Source organism: Coregonus lavaretus (genome assembly GCF_964263955.1).
Source record: "Coregonus lavaretus genome assembly, chromosome: 6".
Taxonomy (NCBI): domain Eukaryota; kingdom Metazoa; phylum Chordata; class Actinopteri; order Salmoniformes; family Salmonidae; genus Coregonus; species Coregonus lavaretus.
The window spans coordinates 27649505-27674590 of NC_139993.1; the positions used below are offsets into that span (position 1 = coordinate 27649505).

At 45.4% G+C, this 25086-nt stretch overlaps 1 protein-coding gene across 1 annotated transcript in view; it reads right to left on the bottom strand.

Moving 5' to 3' along the window:
- Positions 1–4867: 4867 nt before the first annotated feature.
- fyco1a (FYVE and coiled-coil domain autophagy adaptor 1a) overlaps positions 4868–25086 on the bottom strand; it is a 77344-nt gene continuing 57125 nt past the window's right edge. Inside the window, exons 16-20 of the mRNA XM_084164565.1 lie at positions 17395–17481; positions 15313–15523; positions 6507–6616; positions 6004–6116; positions 4868–5891 (exon numbers count right to left, since the gene is read on the bottom strand). Of these exons, the coding sequence (XP_084020691.1) occupies positions 6044–6116; positions 6507–6616; positions 15313–15523; positions 17395–17481 (481 nt within the window). The 3' untranslated portion in view covers positions 4868–5891; positions 6004–6043. The remainder of the gene's footprint in view (positions 5892–6003; positions 6117–6506; positions 6617–15312; positions 15524–17394; positions 17482–25086) is intronic.

Genomic DNA, 25086 nt, shown 5'->3' on the forward strand with positions numbered 1-25086 from the left:
ATATTATATATGCTATTATAAACAATGCAGATCTTATCCAGAAAGACCTTACACAAACATAAGCTTGCCATTGTACACTACACCAGTGATTCTCAACTGGTGGGTTGCAACTCCAGTCTGAACTTAAACAACTTAAACCAGGTAGAAGGTGTGTAGAAATGATAATGAATTTACATTTTTAAATAATTGAATCTCTGAAAAATTTTTCTTCAATCACAGTATTTCAATATAGAGCTATTAGCAGCGTAATTCCTGGTTGATTTTGTGGTCTCAAACCAGTGAGTTTAACATTCTTCATCAAGAATATGGGCAAAATTGAGTTAATGACAATGAAAGAGGTGGGAATGTTGTTCCCTTGTCATAAAATTGCTACATTTACTATTGATATAGCATAAAAAAATAATCCTGATTGTATTTTGGCTCTTTCCCGACTGAGACAACCTGGTTCAATTTGGGTCCCGAGGCAAAACCAGTTGAGAACCACTCCACTACACTGTGCCTTGAGGTGCTCCTTGAGGATAGCCTATGGTTAAGCATTATTCCATGATGATAGCCTGTGGCTAAGCATTATTCCTTGAGGATAGCCTAAACATTAAAGAAGTAGAAGCACTGTACACAGCAGTGGCTTCTTAAAGATGCTGACTATAGCAAGAACTGGCTGGTGCAATCTAAGTGTCACATGATCTGTCACAGGATCTCAGTATATATACACCTGTTCTGAAAGGTCCCAGAGTCTGCAACACCACTAAGCAAGGGGCACCACCAAGCAAGCGGCACCATGAAGACCACGGAGCTCTCCAAACAGCTCAGGGAAAAAGTTGGGGAGAAGTACAGATCAGGGTTGGATTATAAAAAAATATCTGAAACATTGAACATCCCACAGAGCACCATTAAATACATTATTAAAAAATTGAAAGAATATGGCACCACAACAAACCTGCCAAGAGAGGGCCGCCCACCAAAACTCACGGACCAGGCAAGGAAGGCATTAATCAGAGAGGCAACAAAGAGACCAAAGATAACCCTGAAGGAGCTGCAAAGCTCCACAGCGGAGATTGGAGTATCTGTCCATAGGACCACTTTAAGCCGTACACTCCACAGAGCTGGGCTTTACGGAAGAGTGGCCAGAAAAACGCCATTGCTTAAAGAAAAAAATAAGCAAACACATTTGGTGTTCACCAAAAGGCATGTGGGAGACCCCCAAACATATGGAAGAAGGTACTCTGATTAGATGAGACTAAAATTGAGCTTTTTGTCCATCAAGGAAAGCGCTATGTCTGGTGCAAACCCAACACCTCTCATCACCCCGAGAACACCATCCCCACAGTGAAGCATGGTGGTGGCAGCATCATGCTGTGGGGATGTTTTTTTATCGGCAGGGACTGGGAAACTGGTCAAAATTGAAGGAATGATGGATGGCACTAAATACAGGGAAATTCTTGAGGGAAACCTGTTTCAGTCTTCCAGAGATTTGAGACTGGGACGGAGGTTCACCTTCCAGTAGGACAATGACCCTAAGCATACTGCTAAAGCAACACTTGAGTGGTTTAAGGGGAAACATTTAAATGTCTTGGAATGGCCTAGTCAAAGCCCAGACCTCAATTCAATTGAGAATCTGTGGTATGACTTAAAGATTGCTGTACACCAGCGGAACCCATCCAACTTGAAGGAGCTGGAGCAGTTTTGCCTTGAAGAATGGACAAAAATCCCAGTGGCTAGATGTGCCAAGCTTAGAGACATACCCCAAGAGACTTGCAGCTGTAATTGCTGCAAAAGGTGGCTCTACAAAGTATTGACTTTGGGGGGGGGTGAATAGTTATGCACGCTCAAGTTCTGTTTTTTTGTCTTATTTCTTGTTTGTTTCACAATCAAAAATATTTTGCATCTTCAAAGTGGTAGGCATGTTGTGTAAATCAAATTTACATTTACGTCATTTAGCAGACGCTCTTATCCAGAGCAACTTACAAATTGGTGCATTCACCTTATAGCCAGTGGGATAACCACTTTACAATATGTTATTTTTTTCTTTCTTTGGGGTGGGGTAAGGGGGGGTAGAAGGATTACTTTATCCTATCCCAGGTATTCCTTAAAGAGGTGGGGTTTCAAGTGTCTCCGGAAGGTGGTGAGTGACTCCGCTGTCCTGGCGTCGTGAGGGAGCTTGTTCCACCATTGGGGTGCCAGAGCAGCGAACAGTTTTGTCTGGGCTGAGCGGGAACTGTGCTTCTGCAGAGGTAGGGGGGCTAGCAGGCCAGAGGTGGATGAACGCAATGCCCTCATTTGGGTGTAGGGACTGATCAGAGCCTGAAGGTACGGAGGTGCCGTTCCCCTCACAGCTCCGTAGGCAAGCACCATGGTCTTGTAGCAGATGCAAGCTTCAACTGGAAGCCAGTGGAGTGTGCGGAGGAGCGGGGTACAACCCCCCCCCAAAAATCCATTTTAATTCCAGGTTGTAAGGCAACATAATAGGAAACATGCCAAAGGGGGTGAATACTTTTGCAAGCCACTGTAATTGGCTATTGTAGCTGGAAATGGCTGATTTTTAATGGAATATCTACATAGGCGTACAGAGGCCCATTATCAGCAACCATCAGTCCTGTGTTCCAATGGCACGTTGTGTTTGCTAATCCAAGTTTATCATTTTAAAAGGCTAATTGATCATTAGAAAACACTTTTGCAATTATGTTAGCACAGCTGAAACCTGTTTAAAGAAAAGCTGATTAAAGAAGCAATAAAACTGGCCTTCTTGAGACTAGTTGAGTATCTGGAGCATCAACAATTGTGGGTTCGATTACAGGCTCAAAATGTCCAGAAACAAAGAACTTCCTTCTGAAACTCGTCAGCCTAATCTTGTTCTGAGAAATGAAGGCTATTCCATGCGAGAAATTGCCAAGAAACTGAAGATCTCGTACAACGCTGTGTACTACTCCCTTCACAGAGCAGCGCAAACTGGCTCTAACCAGAATAGAAAGAGGAGTGGGAGGCCCCGGTGCACAACTGAGCAAGAGGACAAATACATTAGAGTGTCTAGTTTGAGAAACAGGCGCCTCACAGGTCCTCAACTGGCAGTTTCAATAAATACACTGCTCATAAAAATAAAGGGAACACTAAAATAACACATCCTAGATCTGAATGAATGAAATAATCTTATTAAATACTTTTTTCTTTACATAGTTGAATGTGCTGACAACAAAATCTCACAAAAATGTTCAATGGAAATAACATTTATCAACCCATGGAGGTCTGGATTTGGAGTCACCCTCAAAATTAAAGTGGAAAACCACACTACAGGCTGATCCAACTTTGATGTAATGTCCTTAAAACAAGTCAAAATGAGGCTCAGTAGTGTGTGTGGCCTCCACGTGCCTGTATGACCTCCCTACAATGCCTGGGCATGCTCCTGATGAGGTGGCGGATGGTCTCCTGAGGGATCTCCTCCCAGACCTGGACTAAAGCATCCGCCAACTCCTGGACAGTCGGTGGTGCAACGTGGCGTTGGTGGATGGAGCGAGACATGATGTCCCAGATGTGCTCAATTGGATTCAGGTCTGGGGAACGGGTGGGCCAGTCCATAGCATCAATGCCTTCCTCTTGCAGGAACTGCTGACACACTCCAGCCACATGAGGTCTAGCATTGTCTTGCATTAGGAGGAACCCAGGGCCACCCCACACCATGACTGACCCACCGCCAAACCGGTCATGCTGGAGGATGTTGCAGGCAGCAGAACGTTCTCCACGGCGTCACCAGACTCTGTCACGTCTGTCACGTGCTCAGTGTGAACCTGCTTTCATCTGTGAAGAGCACAGGGCGCCAGTGGCGAATTTGCCAATCTTGGTGTTCTCTAGCAAATGCCAAACGTCCTGCACGGTGTTGGGCTGTAAGCACAACCCCCACCTGTGGACGTCGGGCCCTCATACCACCCTCATGGAGTCTGTTTCTGACCGTTTGAGCAGACACATGCACATTTGTGGCCTGCTGGAGGTCATTTTGCAGGGCTCTGGCAGTGCTCCACCTGCTCCTCCTTGCACAAAGGCAGAGGTAGCGGTCCTGCTGCTGGGTTGTTGCCCTCCTACGGCCTCCTCCACGTCTCCTGATGTACTAGCCTGTCTCCTGGTAGCGCCTCCATGCTCTGGACACTACGCTGACAGACACAGCAAACCTTCTTGCCACAGCTCGCATTGATGTGCCATCCTGGATGAGCTGCACTACCTGAGCCACTTGTGTGGGTTGTAGACTCCGTCTCATGCTACCACTAGAGTGAAAGCACCGCCAGCATTCAAAAGTGACCAAAACATCAGCCAGGAAGCATAGGAACTGAGAAGTGGTCTGTGGTCACCACCTGCAAAACCAGTCCTTTATTGGGGGTGTCTTGCTAATTGCCTATAATTTCCACCTGTTGTCTATTCCATTTGCACAACAGCATGTGAAATTTATTGTCAATCAGTGTTGCTTCCTAAGTGGACAGTTTGATTTCACAGAAGTGTGATTGACTTGGAGTTACATTGTGTTGTTTAAGTGTTGCCTTTATTTTTTTGAGCAGTGTAGTACCCGGAAAACACCAGTCTCACCGTCAACAGTGAAGAGGCGACTCCGGGATGCTGACCTTCAAGGCAGAGTTGCAAAGAAAAAGCCATATCTCAGACTGGCCAATAAAAATAAAATATTAAGATGGGCAGTCTGAGATATTGCTTTTTCTTTGCAACTCTGCATCTGTTTCTCAAACTAGACACTAATGTATTTGTCCTCTTGCTCAGTTGTGCAAAATTATAAACTTGGATTAGCAAACACAACGTGCCATTCGAACACAGGCCTGATGGTTGCTGATAATGGGCCTCTGTACGTCTATGTAGATATTCCATTAAATATCAGCCGTTTCCAGCTACAATAGCCATTTACAACATTAACAATGTCTACACTGTATTTCTGATCAATTTGATGTTATTTTAATGGACAAATAAATTGCTTTTCTTTCGAAAACAAGGACATTTCTAAGTGACCCCAAACTTTTGAACGGTAGTGTAAGTTAAGACATTGTCTTTTGCACCAAAACTGTTTTCTTTAAAAATATATCTTTGGGATATAAAAGCCCCCCTTGTGCTTTTTATATGACAATAAAGATGGCAGTCTTTCATCTGAAAACATTAAATATGGACAAACTTGAGGAAAGGCTATCGACGGTCGAAGAGAGAGGTCCTTTATAGTGTTCAATTCACTCAAACAGTAGGCTTCAAAAGTCCCACCTGGCACAAGAAATTGGTAGCAAAGCTTTCAATCCCCCTGTATTACTGACTGTTGAACTGCACTTAATTATGTTCCCTCAGCCTCACAGCATTTGAGGATGCTCCAACGTAACTGCCTTCTCCTTAACAACATGTAGGCCATCTGTACTTGTTTTTGTAACATTCATCATGTTGGTTTTGTAGCTTGAAACAGATGCTATATTGAACACTATTCTCTACTGATTGTGTGATTAAAATGTATGCAGTTGCTCAAGAATAATCATCTCACCTGTGGACACTGTGCTAGTCCAAGGTATAAAGAAAATCATAACTAATAGCATTGTATAAATGTGTGGTCATCTTATGTAGTGTGTGCAATAACCTCTCCATCTGTGTTTAACAAGACCATGGCTTGTACTTATAAGGTACGCATTTTAACCCCTTAGCTGTGGTTAGGTTTTGTTTTGAATTCCTGGTTTTCCTATGTTTGTTTCACCACCTAATCTCAGTGAAGAGTCCATTAGGTCAAACCATTTGACCATGTCTGTAGGGTGTTCGTGCTCTGACTAAAACATAACTAACACAGTCCAAAACATAAAAGCACTAGTGTTAAAAATATAGGGATCCTACAAAAAATAAATTTGGAATAAAACAACAAAACCAAACATAAAATACTTGGTGGGGAACCCAGAAACAAATAAGCATATGAAATACTTTAAAATGAAACACGGTAAAAATAAAATTGACACATTGTCCTCCCTCTGTATCCTCTCCCTCCCTCCATACCCCTATAACATTTGCCCTGTGTAAGTATCCATTATCAGTCTTAGAAATTACTTCCATCGTAAATAATCGGCTTCTCGATTGTCAAGTGGTAGAGGACTTTCTTGGAGACGAACCTGTGAGGATGTGATGAAGAAGTAGAACAAAATAAAATTTGCAACATTAAGATTATACAATTACAAGCAATAAGTACAGCGCAGTACTTCATTGTACTTCAGTACTTTAGATAGCCGTCATCCTTCACCACAAGGACACTTGGGAACTGGATACTGACTTGATGCTAGCAGATAGATGTTCTACACAAACACACTACCATAAGAAGGAAGATTTCAGTGTGAGTGTTGAAGGGTTTTGCGTGAGTACGGGTAAGAACATGTATGTTTTGCCTATCGTATGCTGATAAGGAGTTGTCAAAGGGATAACACTCTGCTCTACACAAGCACACGGAGTGTTAAAGAACTGAGTGAATATGGGTAATAATAATAGACATCTTTAGCGTATCTTACCTTGAGAAGGAGTTGTCGAAGATGAGTGTGTAGAGACCAGGGTTCCTGACTTTCAGCTGGCCTTGGATGGTCTCTTTGTGGGAGTTACAGCGAGTTAGAGGAATCAGCACCTGAGAGCAGAGCATTAGAAGATGTCTGTAAAGTCCTAGATTGTAATGCTATTACTTCAAAAATGTTCAATACAATATTGTCTACGTCAGGGGTGTCAAACTCAATTCCCGGAGGGCCGTGTGTATGCTGGTTTTTGTTATTTCCTGTCAATGCGTGTCCAATTAAGACCTAGACAACCAGGTGAGAGGAGTTCCTAACAAATCAATTACCTTAATTGATCAATCAAGTACAAGGGAGGAGCGAAAACCCGCAGACCGAGTGTCCAGGAATTGAGTTTGACAACCCTGGTCTATGTACTATTTATGTGTAAAAAGTGCCCACAATCTTCGGTTTTGTATTTTCATATTTCCAATTAGTTAACAGTATGTACAGTATACTGAGATCATGTGACAGATCATGTGACAATTATATTGCACACAGGTGGACTTTATTTAACTAATTATTCTGAAGGTAATTGGTTGCACCAGATCTTATTTAGGGGCTTCAAAGCAAAGGGGGTGAATACACATGCACGCACCACTTTTCCGTTATTTATTTTTGGGAATTTCTTGAAACAAGTAATTTTTTTCATTTCACTTCACCAATTTTGACTATTTTGTTTATGTCCATTACATGAAATCCAAATAAAAATCCATTTAAATTACAGGGTGTAATGCAACAAAATAGGAAAAACGCCAAGGGGGATAAATAGTTTTACAAGGCACTGTACTTTTTACTCCATACATTTTCCCTGACACCCAAAAGTACTCGTTACATTTTGAATGCTTGGCAGGACAGGAAAATGGTCCAATTCACACACTTATTTAGAGAACATCCCTGGTCATTCCTACTGCCTCTGATCTGGCGGACTCACTGAACACACATGCTTCGTTTGTAAATTATGTTTGAGTGTTGGAGCGTGCCCCTGCCTATCCGTAAATAAATAAAAAACAAGAAAAAGGTGCCGTCTGGTTTGCTTAATTTATACTTTTACTTTTGATACTTAAGTATATTTTAGCAATTACATTTACTTTTGATACTTAAGTATATTTAAAACCCAATACTTTTAGACTTTTACTCAAGTAGGATTTTACTGGGTGACTTTCACTTTTACTTGAGTCATTTTCTATTAAGGTACAGTGGGGGAAAAAAGTATTTAGTCAGCCACCAATTGTGCAAGTTCTCCCACTTAAAAAGATAAGAGAGGCCTGTAATTTTCATCATAGGTACACGTCAACTATGACAGACAAATTGAGGGAAAAAAATCCAGAAAATCACATTGTAGGATTTTTAATGAATTTATTTGCAAATGATGGTGGAAAATAAGTATTTGGTCACCTACAAACAAGCAAGATTTCTGGCTCTCACAGACCTGTAACTTCTTCTTTAAGAGGCTCCTCTGTCCTCCACTCGTTACCTGTATCAATAGCACCTGTTTGAACTTGTTATCAGTATAAAAGACACCTGTCCACAACCTCAAACAGTCACACTCCAAACTCCACTATGGCCAAGACTAAAGAGCTGTCAAAGGACACCAGAAACACAATTGTAGACCTGCACCAGGCTGGGAAGACTGAATCTGCAATAGGTAAGCAGCTTGGTTTGAAGAAATCAACTGTGGGAGCAATTATTAGGATCTGGGGCTCCACGCAAGATCTCACCCGTGGGGTCAAAATGATCACAAGAACGGTGAGCAAAAATCCCAGAACCACACGGGGGGACCTAGTGAATGACCTGCAGAGAGCTAGGACCAAAGTAACAAAGCCTACCATCAGTAACACACTACGCCGCCAGGGACTCAAATCCTGCAGTGCCAGACGTGTCCCCCTGCTTAAGCCAGTACATGTCCAGGCCCGTCTGAAATTTGCTAGAGTGCATTTGGATGATCCAGAAGAGGATTGGGAGAATGTCATATGGTCTGATGAAACAAAAATATAACTTTTGGGTAAAAACTCAACTCGTCGTGTTTGGAGGACAAAGAATGCTGAGTTGCATCCAAAGAACATCATACCTACTGTGAAGCATGGGGGTGGAAACATCATGCTTTGGGGCTGTTTTTCTGCAAAGGGACCAGGACGACTGATCCATGTAAAGGAAAGAATGAATGGGGCCATGTATCGTGAGATTTTGAGTGAAAACCTCCTTCCATCAGCAAGGGCATTGAAGATGAAACATGGCTGGGTCTTTCAGCATGACAATGATCCCAAACACACCGCCCGGGCAACGAAGGAGTGGCTTCGTAAGAAGCATTTCAAGGTCCTGGAGTGGCCTAGCCAGTCTCCAGATCTCAACCCCATAGAAAATCTTTGGAGGGAGTTGAAAGTCCGTGTTGCCCAGCGACAGCCCCAAAACATCACTGCTCTAGAGGAGATCTGCATGGAGGAATGGGCCAAAATACCAGCAACAGTGTGTGAAAACCTTGTGAAGACTTACAGAAAATGTTTGACCTGTGTCATTGCCAACAAAGGGTATATAACAAAGTATTGAGAAACTTTTGTTATTGACCAAATACTTATTTTCCACCATCATTTGCAAATAAATTCATTAAAAATCCTACAATGTGATTTTCTGGATTTTTTTTCCTCATTTTGTCTGTCATAGTTGATGTGTACCTCTGATGAAAATTACAGGCCTCTCTCATCTTTTTAAGTGGGAGAACTTGCACAATTGGTGGCTGACTAAATACTTTTTTTCCCCACTGTATATTTACTTTTACTCAAGTATGACAATTGGGTACTTTTTCCACCACTGCTTACTCTGGGCTGTTCTGAGCAGAATGAGCCCATGTTCACCATATTGTGAAGAAAATAAGCCACTAAAGTCGTACCTGATGAATGCATTCATGACTCCATTCTGGGCAAACCAAAATGACTATGCGTTTCAATAAAGGGCCTTGCATGAATATTATTACCATGTTACTGAATGTATTAAGAGTTTATGCTTCACATATTTTGTTTCTGTTAGAAGCATTTGGCCCTGTCCAAATAGGCCAATTCCCTGGAGTGTATGGGTGAGCTACACCAGGCTGCTTGCTCTCTTCATGGATGAAAGGTCAATAAAGAGTTCTGTTCTCAGCAGGGGGAGCTGCTCTCCCATTTACACTGCTCCAGGGTGAAGTTTCCCCAGGTACACATTTAGGATCAGCTTTCCTTCCCCCAATCCTAGCCTTAACCATTAGTGGGGAAATGTAAAACAGGCCCAAGATCAGCATTTAGGGGCAACATCATCCTACACCATTTACACTCAACAAGGGCAATTATTGGCTACTGGGATCATCTAATTGACCTGGCCCAGGTATCCTGGATGGATATAGATCTCATTCCGTCAGTAGAGGATGCCTGGTTGTTCGTTAAAAGTAATTTCCTCTCAATCTTAAATAAACATGCCCCATTCAAAAAATACATAACTAAGAACAGATATAGCCCCTGGTTCTCCTCAGACTTGACTGCCCTTGACCAGCACAAAAACATCCTGTGGCGTACTGCATTAGCATCAAATAGCCCCCGCGATATGCAACTTTTCAGGGAAGTTAGGAACCAATATACACAAGCAGTCAGGAAAGCAAAGGCTAACTTTTTCAAACAGAAATTAGCATCCTGTAGCACTAACTCCAAAAAGTTTTGGGACACTGTAAAGTCCATGGAGAATAAGAGCACTTCCTCCCAGCTGCCCACTGCACTGAGGCTAGGAAACACTATCACCACCGATAAATCTACAATAATCGAGAATTTCAACAAGCATTTTGCTACGGCTGGCCATGCTTTCCACCTGGCTACCACTACCCCGGCCACCAACTCTGCACCCTCCGCTGCAACTTGCCCATGCCCCCCCCGCTTCTCCTTCACACAAATTCAGACAGCTGATGTTCTGAAAGAGCTGCAAAATCTGGACCCCTACAAATCAGCTGGGCTAGACAATCTGGACCCTTTCTTTCTAAAACTAGCCGCCGAAATTGTCGCAACCCCTATTACTAGCCTGTTCAACCTCTCTTTCGTAACGTCTGAGATCCCCAGAGATTGGAAAGCTGCCGCGGTCATCCCCCTCTTCAAAGGGGGTGACACTCTAGATCCAAACTGTTACAGACCTATATCCATCCTGCCCTGCCTTTCGAAAGTATTTGAAAGCCAAGTTAACAAACAGATCACCAACCATTTCGAATCCCACCGTACCTTCTCCAGTATGCACTCCGGTTTCCGAGCTGGTCATGGGTGCACTTCAGCCACGCTCAAGGTCCTAAACAATATTATAACCGCGATCGATAATAGACAGTACTGTGCAGCCGTTTTCATCGACCTGGCCAAGGCTTTCGACTCTGTCAACCACCGCATTCTTATTGGCAGACTAAATAGCCTTGGTTTCTCAAATGACTGCCTCGCCTGGTTCACCAACTACTTCTCAGATAGAGTTCAGTGTGTCAAATCGGAGGGCCTGTTGTCTGGACCTATGGCAGTCTCTATGGGGGTGCCACAGGGTTCAATTCTTGGGCCGACTCTTTTCTCCGTGTATATCAATGATGTCGCTCTTGCTGCTGGTGACTCTCAGATCCAACTCTACGCAGACGACACCATTTTGTATACATCTGGCCCTTCATTGGACACTGTGTTAACAAACCTCCAAACAAGCTTCAATGCCATACAACACTCCTTCAGTAGCCTCCAACTGCTCTTAAACACTAGTAAAACTAAATGCATGCTCTTCAATCGAACGCTGCTGGCACCCGCCCACCCGACTAGAATCACCACTCTCGACGGGTCTGACCTAGAGTATGTGGACAACTACAAATACCTAGGTGTCTGGTTAGACTGTAAACTCTCCTTCCAGACTCACATTAAGAATCTCCAATCCAAAGTTAAATCTAGAATCGGCTTCCTATTTCGCAACAAAGCCTCCTTCACTCATGCTGCCAAACATGCCCTCGTAAAACTGACTATCCTACCGATCCTTGACTTCGGCGATGTCATTTACAAAATAGCCTCCAACACTCTACTCAGCAAATTGGATGTAGTCTATCACAGTGCCATCCGTTTTGTCTCCAAAGCCCCATACACTACCCACCACTGTGACCTGTACGCTCTTGTTGGCTGGTCCTCACTACATGTTCGTCGTCAAACCCACTGGCTCCAGGCCATCTATAAATCACTGCTAGGCAAATCCCCGCCTTATCTTAGCTCATTGGTCACCATAGCAGCACCCACCCGTAGTCTGCGCTCCAGCAGGTATATCTCACTGGTCATTCCCAAAGCCAACACCTCCTTTGGCCGCCATTCCTTCCAGTTCTCTGCTGCCAATGACTGGAACGAAATGCAAAAATCTCTGAAGCTGGAGACTCTTATCTCCCTCACTAACTTTAAGCATCAGTTGTCAGAGCACCTTACCGATCACTGCACATGTACACAGCCCATCTGAAATTAGCCCACCCAACTACCTCATCCCTATATTGTTATTTATTTTGCTCTTTTGCACCCCAGTATCTCTATTTGCACATAATCTCTTGCACATCTAGCATTCCAGTGTTAATACTAATTGTAATTATTTTGCACTATAGCCTATTTATTGCCTTACCTCCATAACTTGCTACATTTGCACACACTGTATATATATTTTCTGTTGTATTTTATGACCTTATGTTTTTTTTACCCCATATGTAACTCTGTGTTGTTGTTTTTATCGCACTGCTTTGCTTTATCTTGGCCAGGTCGCAGTTGTAAATGAGAACTTGTTCTCAACTGGCTTACCTGGTTAAATAAAGGTGAAAAAAAAATAAAAAAATAAACCTGCAGTAATAAATCAAAAACTCACATCAAATTGTATTGGTCAATCACATATTTAGCAGATGTTTTAGCGGGTGTAGCGAAATGCTGGTGTTCCTCGCTCCAACAGTGCAGTAGTATCTAACAATTCACAACAATACACAAATTTAAAAGTAAAATAATGGAATAAAGAAATATATAAATATTAGGACGAGCAACGTCGGAGTGGCATTGACTAAAATACAGTAGAATAGAATACAGTATATACAGTTGAAGTCGGAAGTTTACATACAGTTTACATCATTAAAACTTGTTTTCCAACCACTCCACAAAATTCTTGTTAACAAACTATAGTTTTGGCAAGTCGGTTAGGACATCTACTTTGTGCATGACACAAGTAATTTTCCAACAATTGTTTAAAGACAGATTATTTCACTTATAATTCACTGTATCACAATTCCAGTGGGTCAGAAGTTTACATACACTAAGTTGACTGTGCCTTTAAACAGCTTGGAAAATTCCAGAAAATGATGTCATGGCTTTAGAAGCTTCTGATAGACTAATTGACATAATTTTAGTCAATTGGAGGTGTACCTGTGGATGTATTTCAAGGCCTACCTTCAAACTCAGTGCCTCTTTGCTTGACATAATGCGAAAATGAAAAGAAATCAGCCAAGACCTCAGAAAACAAATTGTAGACCTCTACAAGTCTGGTTCATCCTTGGGAGCAATTTCCAAACGCCTGAAGGTACCACGTTCATCTGTACAAATAGTATGCAAGTATAAACACCATGGGACCACACAGCCGTCATACCGTTCAGGAAGGAGACGCGTTCTGTCTCCTAGAGATGAACGTACTTTGGTGCGAAAAGTGCAAATCAATACCAGAACAACAGCAAAGGACCTTGTGAAGATGCTGGAGGAAACAGGTACAAAAGTATCTATATCCACATTAAAACGAGTTCTATATAGACATAACCTGAAAGGCCGTTCAGCAAGGAAGAAGCCACTGCTCCAAAACCGCCATAAAAAAGCCAGACTACGGTTTGCAACTGCACATGGGGACAAAGATCGTACTGTTTGGAGAAATGTCCTCTGGTCTGATGAAACAAAAATAGAACTGTTTGACCATAATGACCATCGTTATGTTTGGAATAAAAAGGGGTTTGCTTGCAAGCCGAAGAACACCATCCCAACCGTGAAGCACGGGGGTGGCAGCATCATGCTGTGGGGGTACTTTGCTTCAGGAGGGACTGGTGCACTTCACAAAATAGATGGCATCATGAGGAAGGAAAATTATGTGGATATATTGAAGCAACATCTCAAGACATCAGTCAGAAAGTTAAAGCTTGGTCGCAAATGGTTCTTCCAAATGGACAATGATCCCAAGCATACTTCCAAAGTTGTAGAAAAATGGCTTAAGAACAACAAAGTCAAGGTATTGGAGTGGCCATCACAAAGCCCTGACCTCAACCCTATAGAAAATGTGTGGGCAGAACTGAAAAATCGTGTGCGAGCAAGGAGGCCTACAAACCTGACAGTTACACCAGCTCTGTCAGGAGGAATTGGCCAAAATTCACCCAACTTATTGTGGGAAGCTTGTGGAAGGCTACCCAAAACATTTGACCCAAGTTAAACAATTTAAAGGCAATGCTACCAAATACTAATTGAGTGTATGTAAACTTCAGACCCACTGGGAATGTGATGAAATAAATAAAAGCTGAAATAAATCATTCTCTCTACTATTATTCTGACATTTCACATTCTTAAAATAAAGTGGTGATCCTAACTGACCTAAGACAGGGAATATTTACTAGGATTAAATATCAGGAATTGTGAAAAACTGAGTTTAAATGTATTTGGCTAAGGTGTATGTAAACTTCCGACTTCAACTGTACATTTGAGATGAGTAAAGCAGTATATAAACATTATTAAAGTGACTAGTGTTCCATTATTAAAGTGGCCAGTGATTCCATGTCTATGTATATAGGGCAGCAGCCTCTAAGGTGCAAGGTTGAGTAGCTGGGTGGTAGCCGGCTAGTGATGGCTATTTAACAGTCTGATGGCCTTGAGATAGAAGCTGTTTTTCAGTCTCTCGGTCCCAGCTTTGATGCACCTGTACTGACCTCGCCTTCTGGATGATAGGGGGGTAAACAGGCCGTGGCTCGGGTGGTTGATGTCCTTGATGATCTTTTTGGCCTTCCTATGACATCGGGTGCTGTAGGTGTCCTGGAGGGCAGGCAGTGCGCCCCTGGTGATGCGTTGGACAGACCGTACCACCCTCTGGAGAGCCCTGCGGTTGCAGGCGGTGCAGTTGCCATACCACGCAGTGATACAGCCTGACAGGATGCTGTCAATTGTGCATCTGTAAAAGTTTCTGAGGGTCTTAGGGGCCAAGCCGAATTTCTTCAGCCTCCTGAGGTTGAAGAGGCACTGTTGCGCATTCTTCACCACACTGTCTGTGTGGGTGGACCATTTCAGATCGTCAGTGATGTGTACGCCGAGGAACTTGAAGCTTTCCACCTTCTCTACTACGGTCCCGTCGATGTGGATAGGGGCGTGCTCCCTCCGCTGTTTCCTGAAGTCCACAATCAGCTGCTTCGTTTTGTTGATGTTGAGGGAGAGGTTATTTAATAGTCCTCCTAATCATGCTCCTGAAGAGCTACAGGCCCAGCAATAACACAGCTGGGGCCATATGTATTAAACGTCTCCCAGTAGAAGTGCTGATTTAGGATCAGTATTCACTTTAAGAACACAACAAATAAGATTACATAGACAGGGGGGACCTAATCCTAGAAGACCTAGATCAACTCTCCCAAACTGAGATGCTTGATACAGCCCCTAAATCAAATAATCAAAGCCTTGATGACTGCAGAAAACCCTGCCTGTACATACAGTAGCTCTCCAGGACCAGGGTTGGTGACAGACCACTGATCTATGAGCTGAGCTGGCCCGTGTGGACCTACCTTGGATTGTTCCACAGGGACGTCGGCGGTCACGCGGTACACCACGCTGAACGAGATGCTCTTGGGCTCCGAGGAGAACACCCAGCTCACGGTGGGGCTGCAATCGACCACGACGATGGTGATCACGCTGTAGCAACTGGACTTGACAAAGAGCTCCCGGGAGCCATCGCCAAGCTGAGAGATGTCGTCGATGCTGAGAGGGACAACCAGACTGGAAACACAACAACATATCAGATTTGACTGAGATTTCAACTTGAGTTTTCTCATACTGCCAGTCTTGGCTGGGATTCAGTGTAGTCCTGAAATTGTCTGTGGTGGAAAAAGGAAGTACTGGCAGAGGAAGCTGTAATAGTAGTGCTATTATTGACATCAGAAATGTTAGTTGTTGATGTGTTATTCAGGTTCAGTGGAAAGTCTGCAACCAATAGTTTGTGTGTGTGTGTATGTATGTATGTATGTACACTACCACTCAAAAGTTTGAACACACCTACTCATTCAAGGGTTTTTCTTTATTTTTACGTTATAGAATAATAGTGAAGACATCAAAACTATTAAATAACACAAATGGAATCATGTAGTAAACAAAAAAGTGTTAAACAAAGTATATTTTATATTTGAGAATCTTCAAATAGCCACCCTTTGCCTTGATGACAGCTTTGCACACTCTTGGCATTCTCTCAACCAGCTTCACCTGGAATGCTTTTCCAACAGTCTTGAAGGAGTTCCCACATATGCTGAGCACTTGCTGGCTGCTTTTCCTTTACTCTGCGGTCCAACTCATCCCAAACCATCTCAATTGGGTTGAGGTCGGGGGATTGTGGAGGCCAGGTCATCTGATGCAGCACTCCATCACTCTCCTTCTTGTTAAAATAGCCCTTACACAGCCTGGAGGTGTGTTTGGTCATTGTCCTGTTGAAAAACAAATGATAGTCCCACTAAACCCAAACCAGATGGGATGGCGTATCGCTGTAGAATGCTGTGGTAGCCATTCTGGTTAAGTGTGCCTTGAATTCTAAATAAATCATAGACAGTGTCACCAGCAAAGCACCCCCACACCATAACACCTCCTCCTCCATGCTTTACGGTGGAAAATACACATGTGGAGATCATCTGTTCACCCACACCGCGTCTCATAAAGACACGGCGGTTGGAACCAAAAATCTCAAATTTGGACTCCAGACCAAAGGACACATTTCCACCGGTCTAATGTCCATTGCTCGTGTTTCTTGGCCCAAGCAGGTCTCTTCTTATTATTGGTGCCCTTTAGTAGTTGTTTCTTTGCAGCAATTCGACCATGAAGGCCTGATTCACACAGTCCCCTCTGAACAGTTGATGTTGAGATGTGTCTGTTACTTGAACTCTGTGAACCATTTCTTTGGTCTGCAATTTATGAGGCTGGTAACTCTAATGAACTTATCCTCTGCAGCAGAGTTAACTCTGGGTCTTCCATTCCTGTCGCGGTCCTCAGGAGAGCCAGTTTCATCATAGCGCTTGATGGTTTTTGCGACTGTACTTGAAGAAACTTTCAAAGTTCTTGAAATGTTCCGTATTGACTGACCTTGATGTCTTAAAGTAATGATGGACTGTCGTTTCTCTATGCTTATTTGAGCTGTTCTTGCCATAATATGGACTTGGTATTTTACCAAATAGGGCTATCTTCTGTATACCCCCCCTCCCTTGTCACAACACAACTGATTGGCTCAAACGCATTAAGAAGGAAAGAAATTCCACAAATGAATTTTTAACAAGGCACACCTGTTAATTGAAACGCATTCCAGGTGACAACCTCATGAAGCTGGTTGAGAGAATGACAAGAGTGTGCAAAGCTGTCATCAAGGCAAAGGGTGACTATTTGAAGAATCTCACATATAAAATTTGTTTAACACTTTTTGGGTTACTACATGATTCCATATGTGTTATTTCATAGTTTTTATGTATTCACTATTATTCTACAATGTAGAAAATAGTAAAAATAAAGAAAAACCCTGGAATGAGTAGGTGCGTCCAAACTTTTGACTGGTACTGTATGTGTGTGTGTGTGTGCTTGCGAATGTGCGTGCGTGCACAAAGTTCTAGACTCACGTGACTTCTCCAGACTTGAGAAGGGCGATCTCTGCGTCCTGCACAGTGGGCACATTCTCTTCTGGGTCATCTGGGGTCGTGTCTCCTCTGCAGGGAGCGGGTCACATGACAAAAGACGGTATTGATTTACCACATAGCTTCTCATAACCACATATCTACTGTGTCTATTGGCTGATTAACACTTTAGGGCAGAACCAAACAATACTGTGCTGGCCCACATATGTTCCTTTCACACTGTCCTTTCTAGCACGGGTCCAGCAACTATGGTGGATGCATAAGAGACAGTTCGATGGAGGGGGGTTCCAACTTGAGGTGTCATAAAAAAAATGCATCCCCCTCCCCAATGTAAAAAATATTTTGACACAACCCTCTCCTGTCCTGTAAAAAATAAAAAACACACACCCTCCCCCCTCATAGAATTAACTCAAAGTAATGTTTACGACCACAAATAACCAGTGTCGTATTGGAGGGTAAAACTGCACAACAGTTTGAACGCCTTTTAGGGAAAAATGCATTGACAGTATAGGGAACATAACTTTTCTCACTGCGACCGGCGATCAGAGTTTACCCACCTATTTTTTTACCACCACATCAGTGCAAATAACAATAACTGTAGCGATTTCAACACCATCAATCTGCACAGTTTGGATGCTGGATTATATTCTGGACGAACGTGCCCAGGTAGCCTACAGGATACTTTTGAAGTAGCCTAATTAGATTAAAACATTGTGACTGGTTGTGTTTATGCCACACATGTGGTGTTGTAGGCTAGTCTTTGTAGGATAATTGTATCGTCCCTAAACAAGATCAATAGGGCAGCTTTTTGAGCTGCGTGTCTCATGTCTTCGCTGTTCTTTCATGCGCAATGACGCACCATGGCATCTCCACTTATATTGAAAATTGGTCCAGCTGTCACGACTTCCTCCGAAGCTGCCTCCTCTCCTTGTTCGGGCAGGCTTCGGCGTTCGTCGTCACCGGCCTTCTAGCCACTGCCACATCTCATATCATCATTCCATTTGTGTTTGTCTTGTCATTTACACACACCTGGTTCATATCCCGTCATTAGTACTTGTATAAGTGTTCCCTCTGCCCCCTTGTCCTTGTGGGTGATTGTTCTATGTGAGGAGAGAGTAGCTCCGTTGAGCTATGTGTATTTTGTATTGCCAGGGTATATTTTCCCCGTGTGCCTGTATTTGCTCCAGTGCGCCTGATTTGCGCACTGGACTGTTTGATGTTATCCTGCGTAACTCTGTTTTCTGGAATAAACTCTGTATTCTGTGATTTACCCTCCTGCGCCTGACTCCTTCAAATCACCCATCACAGAATCCCCCACCCGATATGGAGTCAGCGGGAGAGGAGCGCATGCCTGGAGTCATGGCACGGGTCCAGGAGCATTCGAAGATGCTAGCCAGCTTGGGAGAAGCGATGGATCAGGTTCTCCAGGTCGTCCAACGACTGGAGAGGAGAGGACCCGATCTGTCGAGACCAGCTGGGCGACCGGATCCAGCCACCCACACCCCAGCACCCAGAGGGATCCATTTATCCTGACCACGGGAGTTTGACGAGACAGCTGCTCTCTGCTAGGGATTCCTCCTCCAACTGGAGCTCTATTTTTCCAGCATCAGCCCGGCCCCATCGGAGCGGGAGAAGGTGTGTGCCCTCGTCTCCTGCCTCTCAGGGAAAGCCCTGGAGTGGGCCAACGCGGTCTGGAATGAAGGAGGAGCCGCGTTGGACAACTACGGGGAGTTCGCTCGCCTCTTTCGGGCTGTCTTCGATCACCCGCCCGAGGGTCGAGAGGCGGGCGAGCGGCTGGTCCACCTGAGGCAGGGGACGAGGACTGCGCTGGACTTCGCCCTGGAGTTCCGGACTCTAGCAGCTGGGTCTGGGTGGAACGAGCGGGCCCTCATCGACCACTTCCGGTGCCATCTGCAGGAGGACGTCCGAAGGGAGCTAGCCTGCCGGAACACCATGTTGTCCTTCACGCAACTGGTGGACATGGCCATCCACTTGGACAACCTGCTGGCGGCCAAAGGACGTCCTGGAGGGGGTCTGCCCGTTCCAACCTCACCCGACTCGGGTCACGAACTGATGGAGCTGGGTGGAGCGGCGATCCGAGAGAGCAGAGGACGACAGAGCCAGTGTCATTCTGGTGGCACGAGAGGACATTTCACTGCACGTTGTCGTCAACGTTTGGATCTGGAGGCGGCAGGCAGGGCACTCCCGTGTCACCCCAGGTATCGAACACCCACACTCGTTCAGAGCCCTCTGCTGCGCACTGTACCCTTCCCATCCACTTTCCTGATTACAGTGTAGTTCCCCAGTGTAAGGCACTAGTAGATTCAGGCGCAGCTGGGAACTTTATGGACGGGTAATTTTCACACAGTCTAGGCCAGGGGTGTCAAACGTCCGGCCCGCGGGCCGGATCAGGCCCGCAAACGGGTTTAATCCGGCCCGCGAGATGATTTTGAAAAATATATATATATTTTTTTTTTTTTTTTGTGTAAAGTATAAAAATGCGCTGCAATTTTTCAATAAAATAAACTGCTGTTCCAATTGCGTCCACTGGATGGCGCAATAGCAATTGTGTTAAGCAAGCAAACTGTTTATACCGGGGCAGAGCAAGTAGGTCAAGCACGTGCAGCCAATGAGCTACTTTGTTTTGCCCGCGATATTTATTACGGCTTCTACTTTTAACATTATGTGCTTTGGCACCCTCATTGCCCCAATATGTCTCTGTCAAAAAAGAGAAAAGTGGACGCAGAGTGCAGAGTGTTCCAAGAAAAATGGTCATCCTATTTATTCACGGAATTGAATGGGAAAGCTGTATGTTTGGTGTGTTCAGAGCATGTTGCAGTGCTGAAAGAATATAACCTTTGTCGCAAATATGTGAGTCTTCATGCCGACAAATATGACAACTTTCAAGGACAGCGGAGATGAGAGAAGGTGAATGAACTGTTGGCGGGTCTGAAGAAACAGCAGTCTGTGTTTACTCACAGCCGAGACATCAGTGACGCTGCAGTGAAAGCTAGCTACCTCATTGCTAATGAAATCGCAGTGGCTTCAAAACCATTTAGTGAGGGTGAATTTGTAAAAACATGCATGATGAAGGCAGCGGAGATTGTGTGCCCTGAAAAGCGGCAGGCTTTTGCAAATATCAGCCTGACAAGAAACACAGTTGCAGACAGGATTTCCGATCTTTCAGTGGATTTGGACAGCCAGTTGAAGCAAAAAGTAAAGTCATTTATTGCGTTTTCGGTTGCAATTGATGAAAGCACGGACATTACAGATGTTGCACAACTGGCCATTTTCATCCGCGGAGTTGATGACACATTGACCGTCACCGAGGAGTTCGTGGAGTTGGTGCCGATGACAGATACAACGACAGCAGCTGATATTTTTACCGCACTCGTCGGCGCGCTGGACAGGGTCGGAGTGGACTGGTCCCGCGCTGTCAGCCTGGCTACAGATGGTGCGCCCTCAATGATCGGGAAAAAAGCAGGCGTTGTGACAAAGTTCAGAGAGAAAGTGCAATCTGCAAATGGAGGACGTGATTTTTTGACTTTTCACTGTATTTTGCACCAGGAGGCTTTGTGTTGCAAGTCATTAAAGATGGATAACGTCATGAAGGTGGTCATCCAAACTGTTAATTTCATCCGATCCAGAAGCCTGAATCACCGTCAGTTTGACAGCCTTCTCAGAGAGAAAGACCACATCTATGGCCTGCCATACCACACTGAGGTAAGATGGTTAAGCCGAGGTGCTGTGCTGAGACGTTTCTTTGATTTACGAGAAGAAATTGAACAGTTCATGGAAGAAAAGGGCAAACCAGTGTTAGAATTTCATTCCGCAGAATGGATGCAGGACCTTGCATTTATGGTGGATGTTACAGAGCACCTGAATAACTTGAACAAACAGCTGCAAGGGCGCAACAAAGTTGTCACGCAGTATTATGACAGCATACGTTCTTTCAAGTTGAAGCTGTCATTGTGGGAGACGCAACTTGCCGGTGCTGATGCAGCTCACTTCCCCTGTCTGAAAAATGTGTGCGCGACCCAACATGTGGCAGACATGAAGCGGTTCAAAGATAAAATAACGGGACTGTTACGGGAGTTTGAGCAACGCTTTCAGATTTATGTTTATATGTTTTTATGTTGATGTGCTATTGTTTTTAATTGATTTTATTTTATTTGTATATTTAACCTATTCTTGACTCTGTGGTTCTTGCACTTGTTTGGGGAACAGGATTTCATTATTTTTATCTACATTTCTGCCTGAGAAATGACACCCTGATATAGTTATGTGATCTGTGAAACAGTTCTGTTAATCACTGAGGCATTGTGTGTTTGTGTGTTCTTTTTCTTTCGAATTTTCAAATAAACTTGACGTGTTTTATGATTAATAGTGATGTTGTGCTTGTACTATTTTGGACACACTGTCCTCAGGCTCCAGCTTTACGTTGTATGTTGATCGTATTAAAACAAAGAAAACAATCTGAAGTTGTTGTTTTTAAGTTATATATACCATGATTTTTCCGGTCCGGCCCACTTGGGAATAGATTTTCCTCCATGTGGCCCCTGAGCTAAAATGTGTTTGACACCCCTGGTCTAGGCATTTCATTGGTTCTCCTATCCATTCCACTCCCCATCAGAGCACTTGACAGTCGACCATTAGGGTCCGGGTTTGTTAGGGAAGTTACAGCACCAGTCACTATGGTTACACACGAGCCTCATCACGAGCAAGTCTTCCAGTCCTTTTATTATTGATTCTCCTGCTTTCCCTGTTGTATTAGGTATTCCTTGGTTAGCACTCCACAACCCCACCTTTTCATGGCCGCAGAGGGTTCTCACGGGGTGGTCGCGAGAGTGTCAGGGTAGGTGTCTCTGTGTTTCCGTTGGTGCAACCACGGTGGAAAGTCCAGACAGTAACTCCACCGTGCGCATTCCCCCCAAATACCTCGATTTGGCGCACACGTTTTCCAAAACGCAGGCGACCAAGTTACCACCTCATTGGGCGGGGAATTGCGCAATAAACCTCCGGGTAGACGCTGTGCCTCCCAGAATCATGTGTATCCCCTGCCACAGGCTGAAATGGAGGCTATGGAGACATACATCACAGAGTCCCTGCGCCAGGGGTTTATACGTCCCTCCACTTCGCCCGCCTAGTTTCTTTTTTGTGAAGAAGAAAGACGGCGGTCTGCGCCCTTGCATTGATTATCGATCACTGAACAAGGAGACGATAAGATTTAGTTATCCTCTCCCCCTCATTCCTTCGGTGATCAAGTCAATGCATGGGGCACGCTTCTTCACCAAATTAGAGTGTGTACAACCTGGTGCGTGTCCGAGAAGGGGATGAGTGGAAGACAGCATTCAGAACAACCACGGGGCATTATGAATACCTGCTGATGCCCTACGGTTTGATGAATGGTCTTCCAGTCCATTGTGAACGAGGTGTTTCAGGACATGCTTGTTCGCGGTGTAGTGGTCTACATCGATGACATTCTGGTGTATTCCACTACGCGTGCCAAGCATGTGTCCCTGGTTCGCAAAGTGCTGGCCCGACTGTTGGAAAATGACCTTTATGCCAAGGCAAAAAAGTGTCTGTTTTTCCAGCAGTCCGTCTACTTCCTCGGGTACCGCATTACCACCTCAGGTGTGGAGATGGAGGGAGATCGCATTTCAGCCGTGCGTAATTGGCCGACTCCAACCGTGGTTAAGGAGGTGCAGCGCTTTATTGGCTTTGCCAACTACTATCGGAGGTTTATCCGGGGCTTTGGCAAGGTCGCAGCTCCCATTACATCTCTGTTGAAGGGTGGACCGTCCCGGTTCCACTGGTCTGCTGAGGCTGCAGGGCCTTCAGTAACCTGAGGGGTCTATTCACCTCAGCCCCGGTACTGGCCCACCCCGATCCATCACTACCGTTCGTAGTGGAGGTGGATGCGTCCGAGGTAGGGATAGGCGCTGTCCTATCTCAATGCCCGGGCACGCCACCCAAGTGCCGCCCCTGTGCCTGAAGCTCAGCCCGGCGGAGCAGAACTACGACGTTGGTGATCGGGAGCTGTTAGCTGTTGTCTGAGCCCTGACCGTGTGGAGGCATTGGCTCAAAGGGGCAAAACACCCTTTCCTCATCTGGACGGACCACCACCATAACCTGGAGTACATCCAGGCAGCGAGGAGGCTGATCCCTCGCCAGGCCAGGTGGGGCCTATTCTTCACCCGGTTTGATTTCACTCGATCTTACATCCTGGGTACGAAGAACGTGAAGGCAGACGCACTGTCACGGCTGTACAACACAGAGGAGAGGCCCAGAGACAACACCCTCATACTCCCGGCCTCCTGCATAATGCCGCCGGTAGTATGGGCGATGGACGCGGATATAGAGCAGGCATTACAGCCATCTCCACCTCAGTCTCCAGCTGGACTGCAGTACGTGCCTTCTCTTGTCCGTGACCGTCTGATCTACTGGGCACCCAGGTATCGGTCGTACAGTGCGCTGCCTGACCGGAAAGTACTGGTGGCCTACCTTGGCTAAGGACGTGAGGGTATATGTCTCCTCCTGCTCGGTGTGCGCCCAGAGTAAGGCACCTAGGCACCTCCCAGTGGGTAAGTTACAGCCTTTACCAGTTCCACAACGGCCATGGTCTCACCTAAGTATTGATTTCCTGACAGATCTGCCCCTCTCTCAAGGTAACACCACCATCCTGGTCGTTGTGGACCGCTTTTCCAAGGCCTGCCGCCTCCTTCCTCTGCCCGGTCTCCCCACGGCCCTGCAGACTGCGGAGGCCCTGTTTACACGCGTCTTCCGGCACTACGGGGTACCAGAGGACATAGTGTCTGACCGGGGTCCCCAGTTCACATCCAAGGTCTGGAAGGCGTTCATGGTACGTCTGGTGGTCTCAGTCAGCCTGACCCCTGATTTCCACCCCGAGAGTAATGGGCAGGTAGAACAGGTAAATCAGCATGTGCGTAGGTTCCTGCGGTCCTACTGCCAGGACCGGCCTGGGGAGTGGTCGGTGTTCTTGCTATAGACCGAATATGCCCAGAACTCTCTCCGTCACTCCTGCACTAACCTAATGCCATTCCAATGTGTTTTAGGTTATCAACCAGTTCTGGCACCGTGGCACCAGAGCCAGACCGAGGCTCCTGCGGTGGATGACTGGTTTCGGCGCGCGGAGGAGACGTGGAACGCTGCTCACGTCCACCTCCAACACACCGTGAGTCGTCAGAAGGCCAACGTTGACCGCCACCGCAGTGAGGCCCCGGGTGATCGGGTCTGGCTCTCGACCCGGAATATGCCCCTCCACCTGCCCTGCCGGAAGCTGGGCCCGCGGTTTGTGGGGCCGTTCAAAGTCCTGAGGAGGATCAACGAGGTTACTTATAGGTTATTACTTCTCCATGATTATCGTATTAACCCCTCATTTCATGTGTCTCTCCTCAGGCCGGTGGTGACTGGTCCGCTCCAGGAGTCTGAGGTGCGGGAGGTCCCTCCGCCTCCTCTGGACATCGAGGGGGCCCCGGCATACTCCATCCATTCCATCCTGGATTTGAGGCGCCGGGTGTGGGGCCTTCAGTACCTCGTGGAGTGGGAGGGGTATGGTCCGGAAGAACGGTGCTGGGTCCCGGTGAGGGATATCCTCGATCCTTCCCTGTTGCGGGATTTCCACCGTCGCCATCTGGCTCGCCCTGCTCCGCGTCC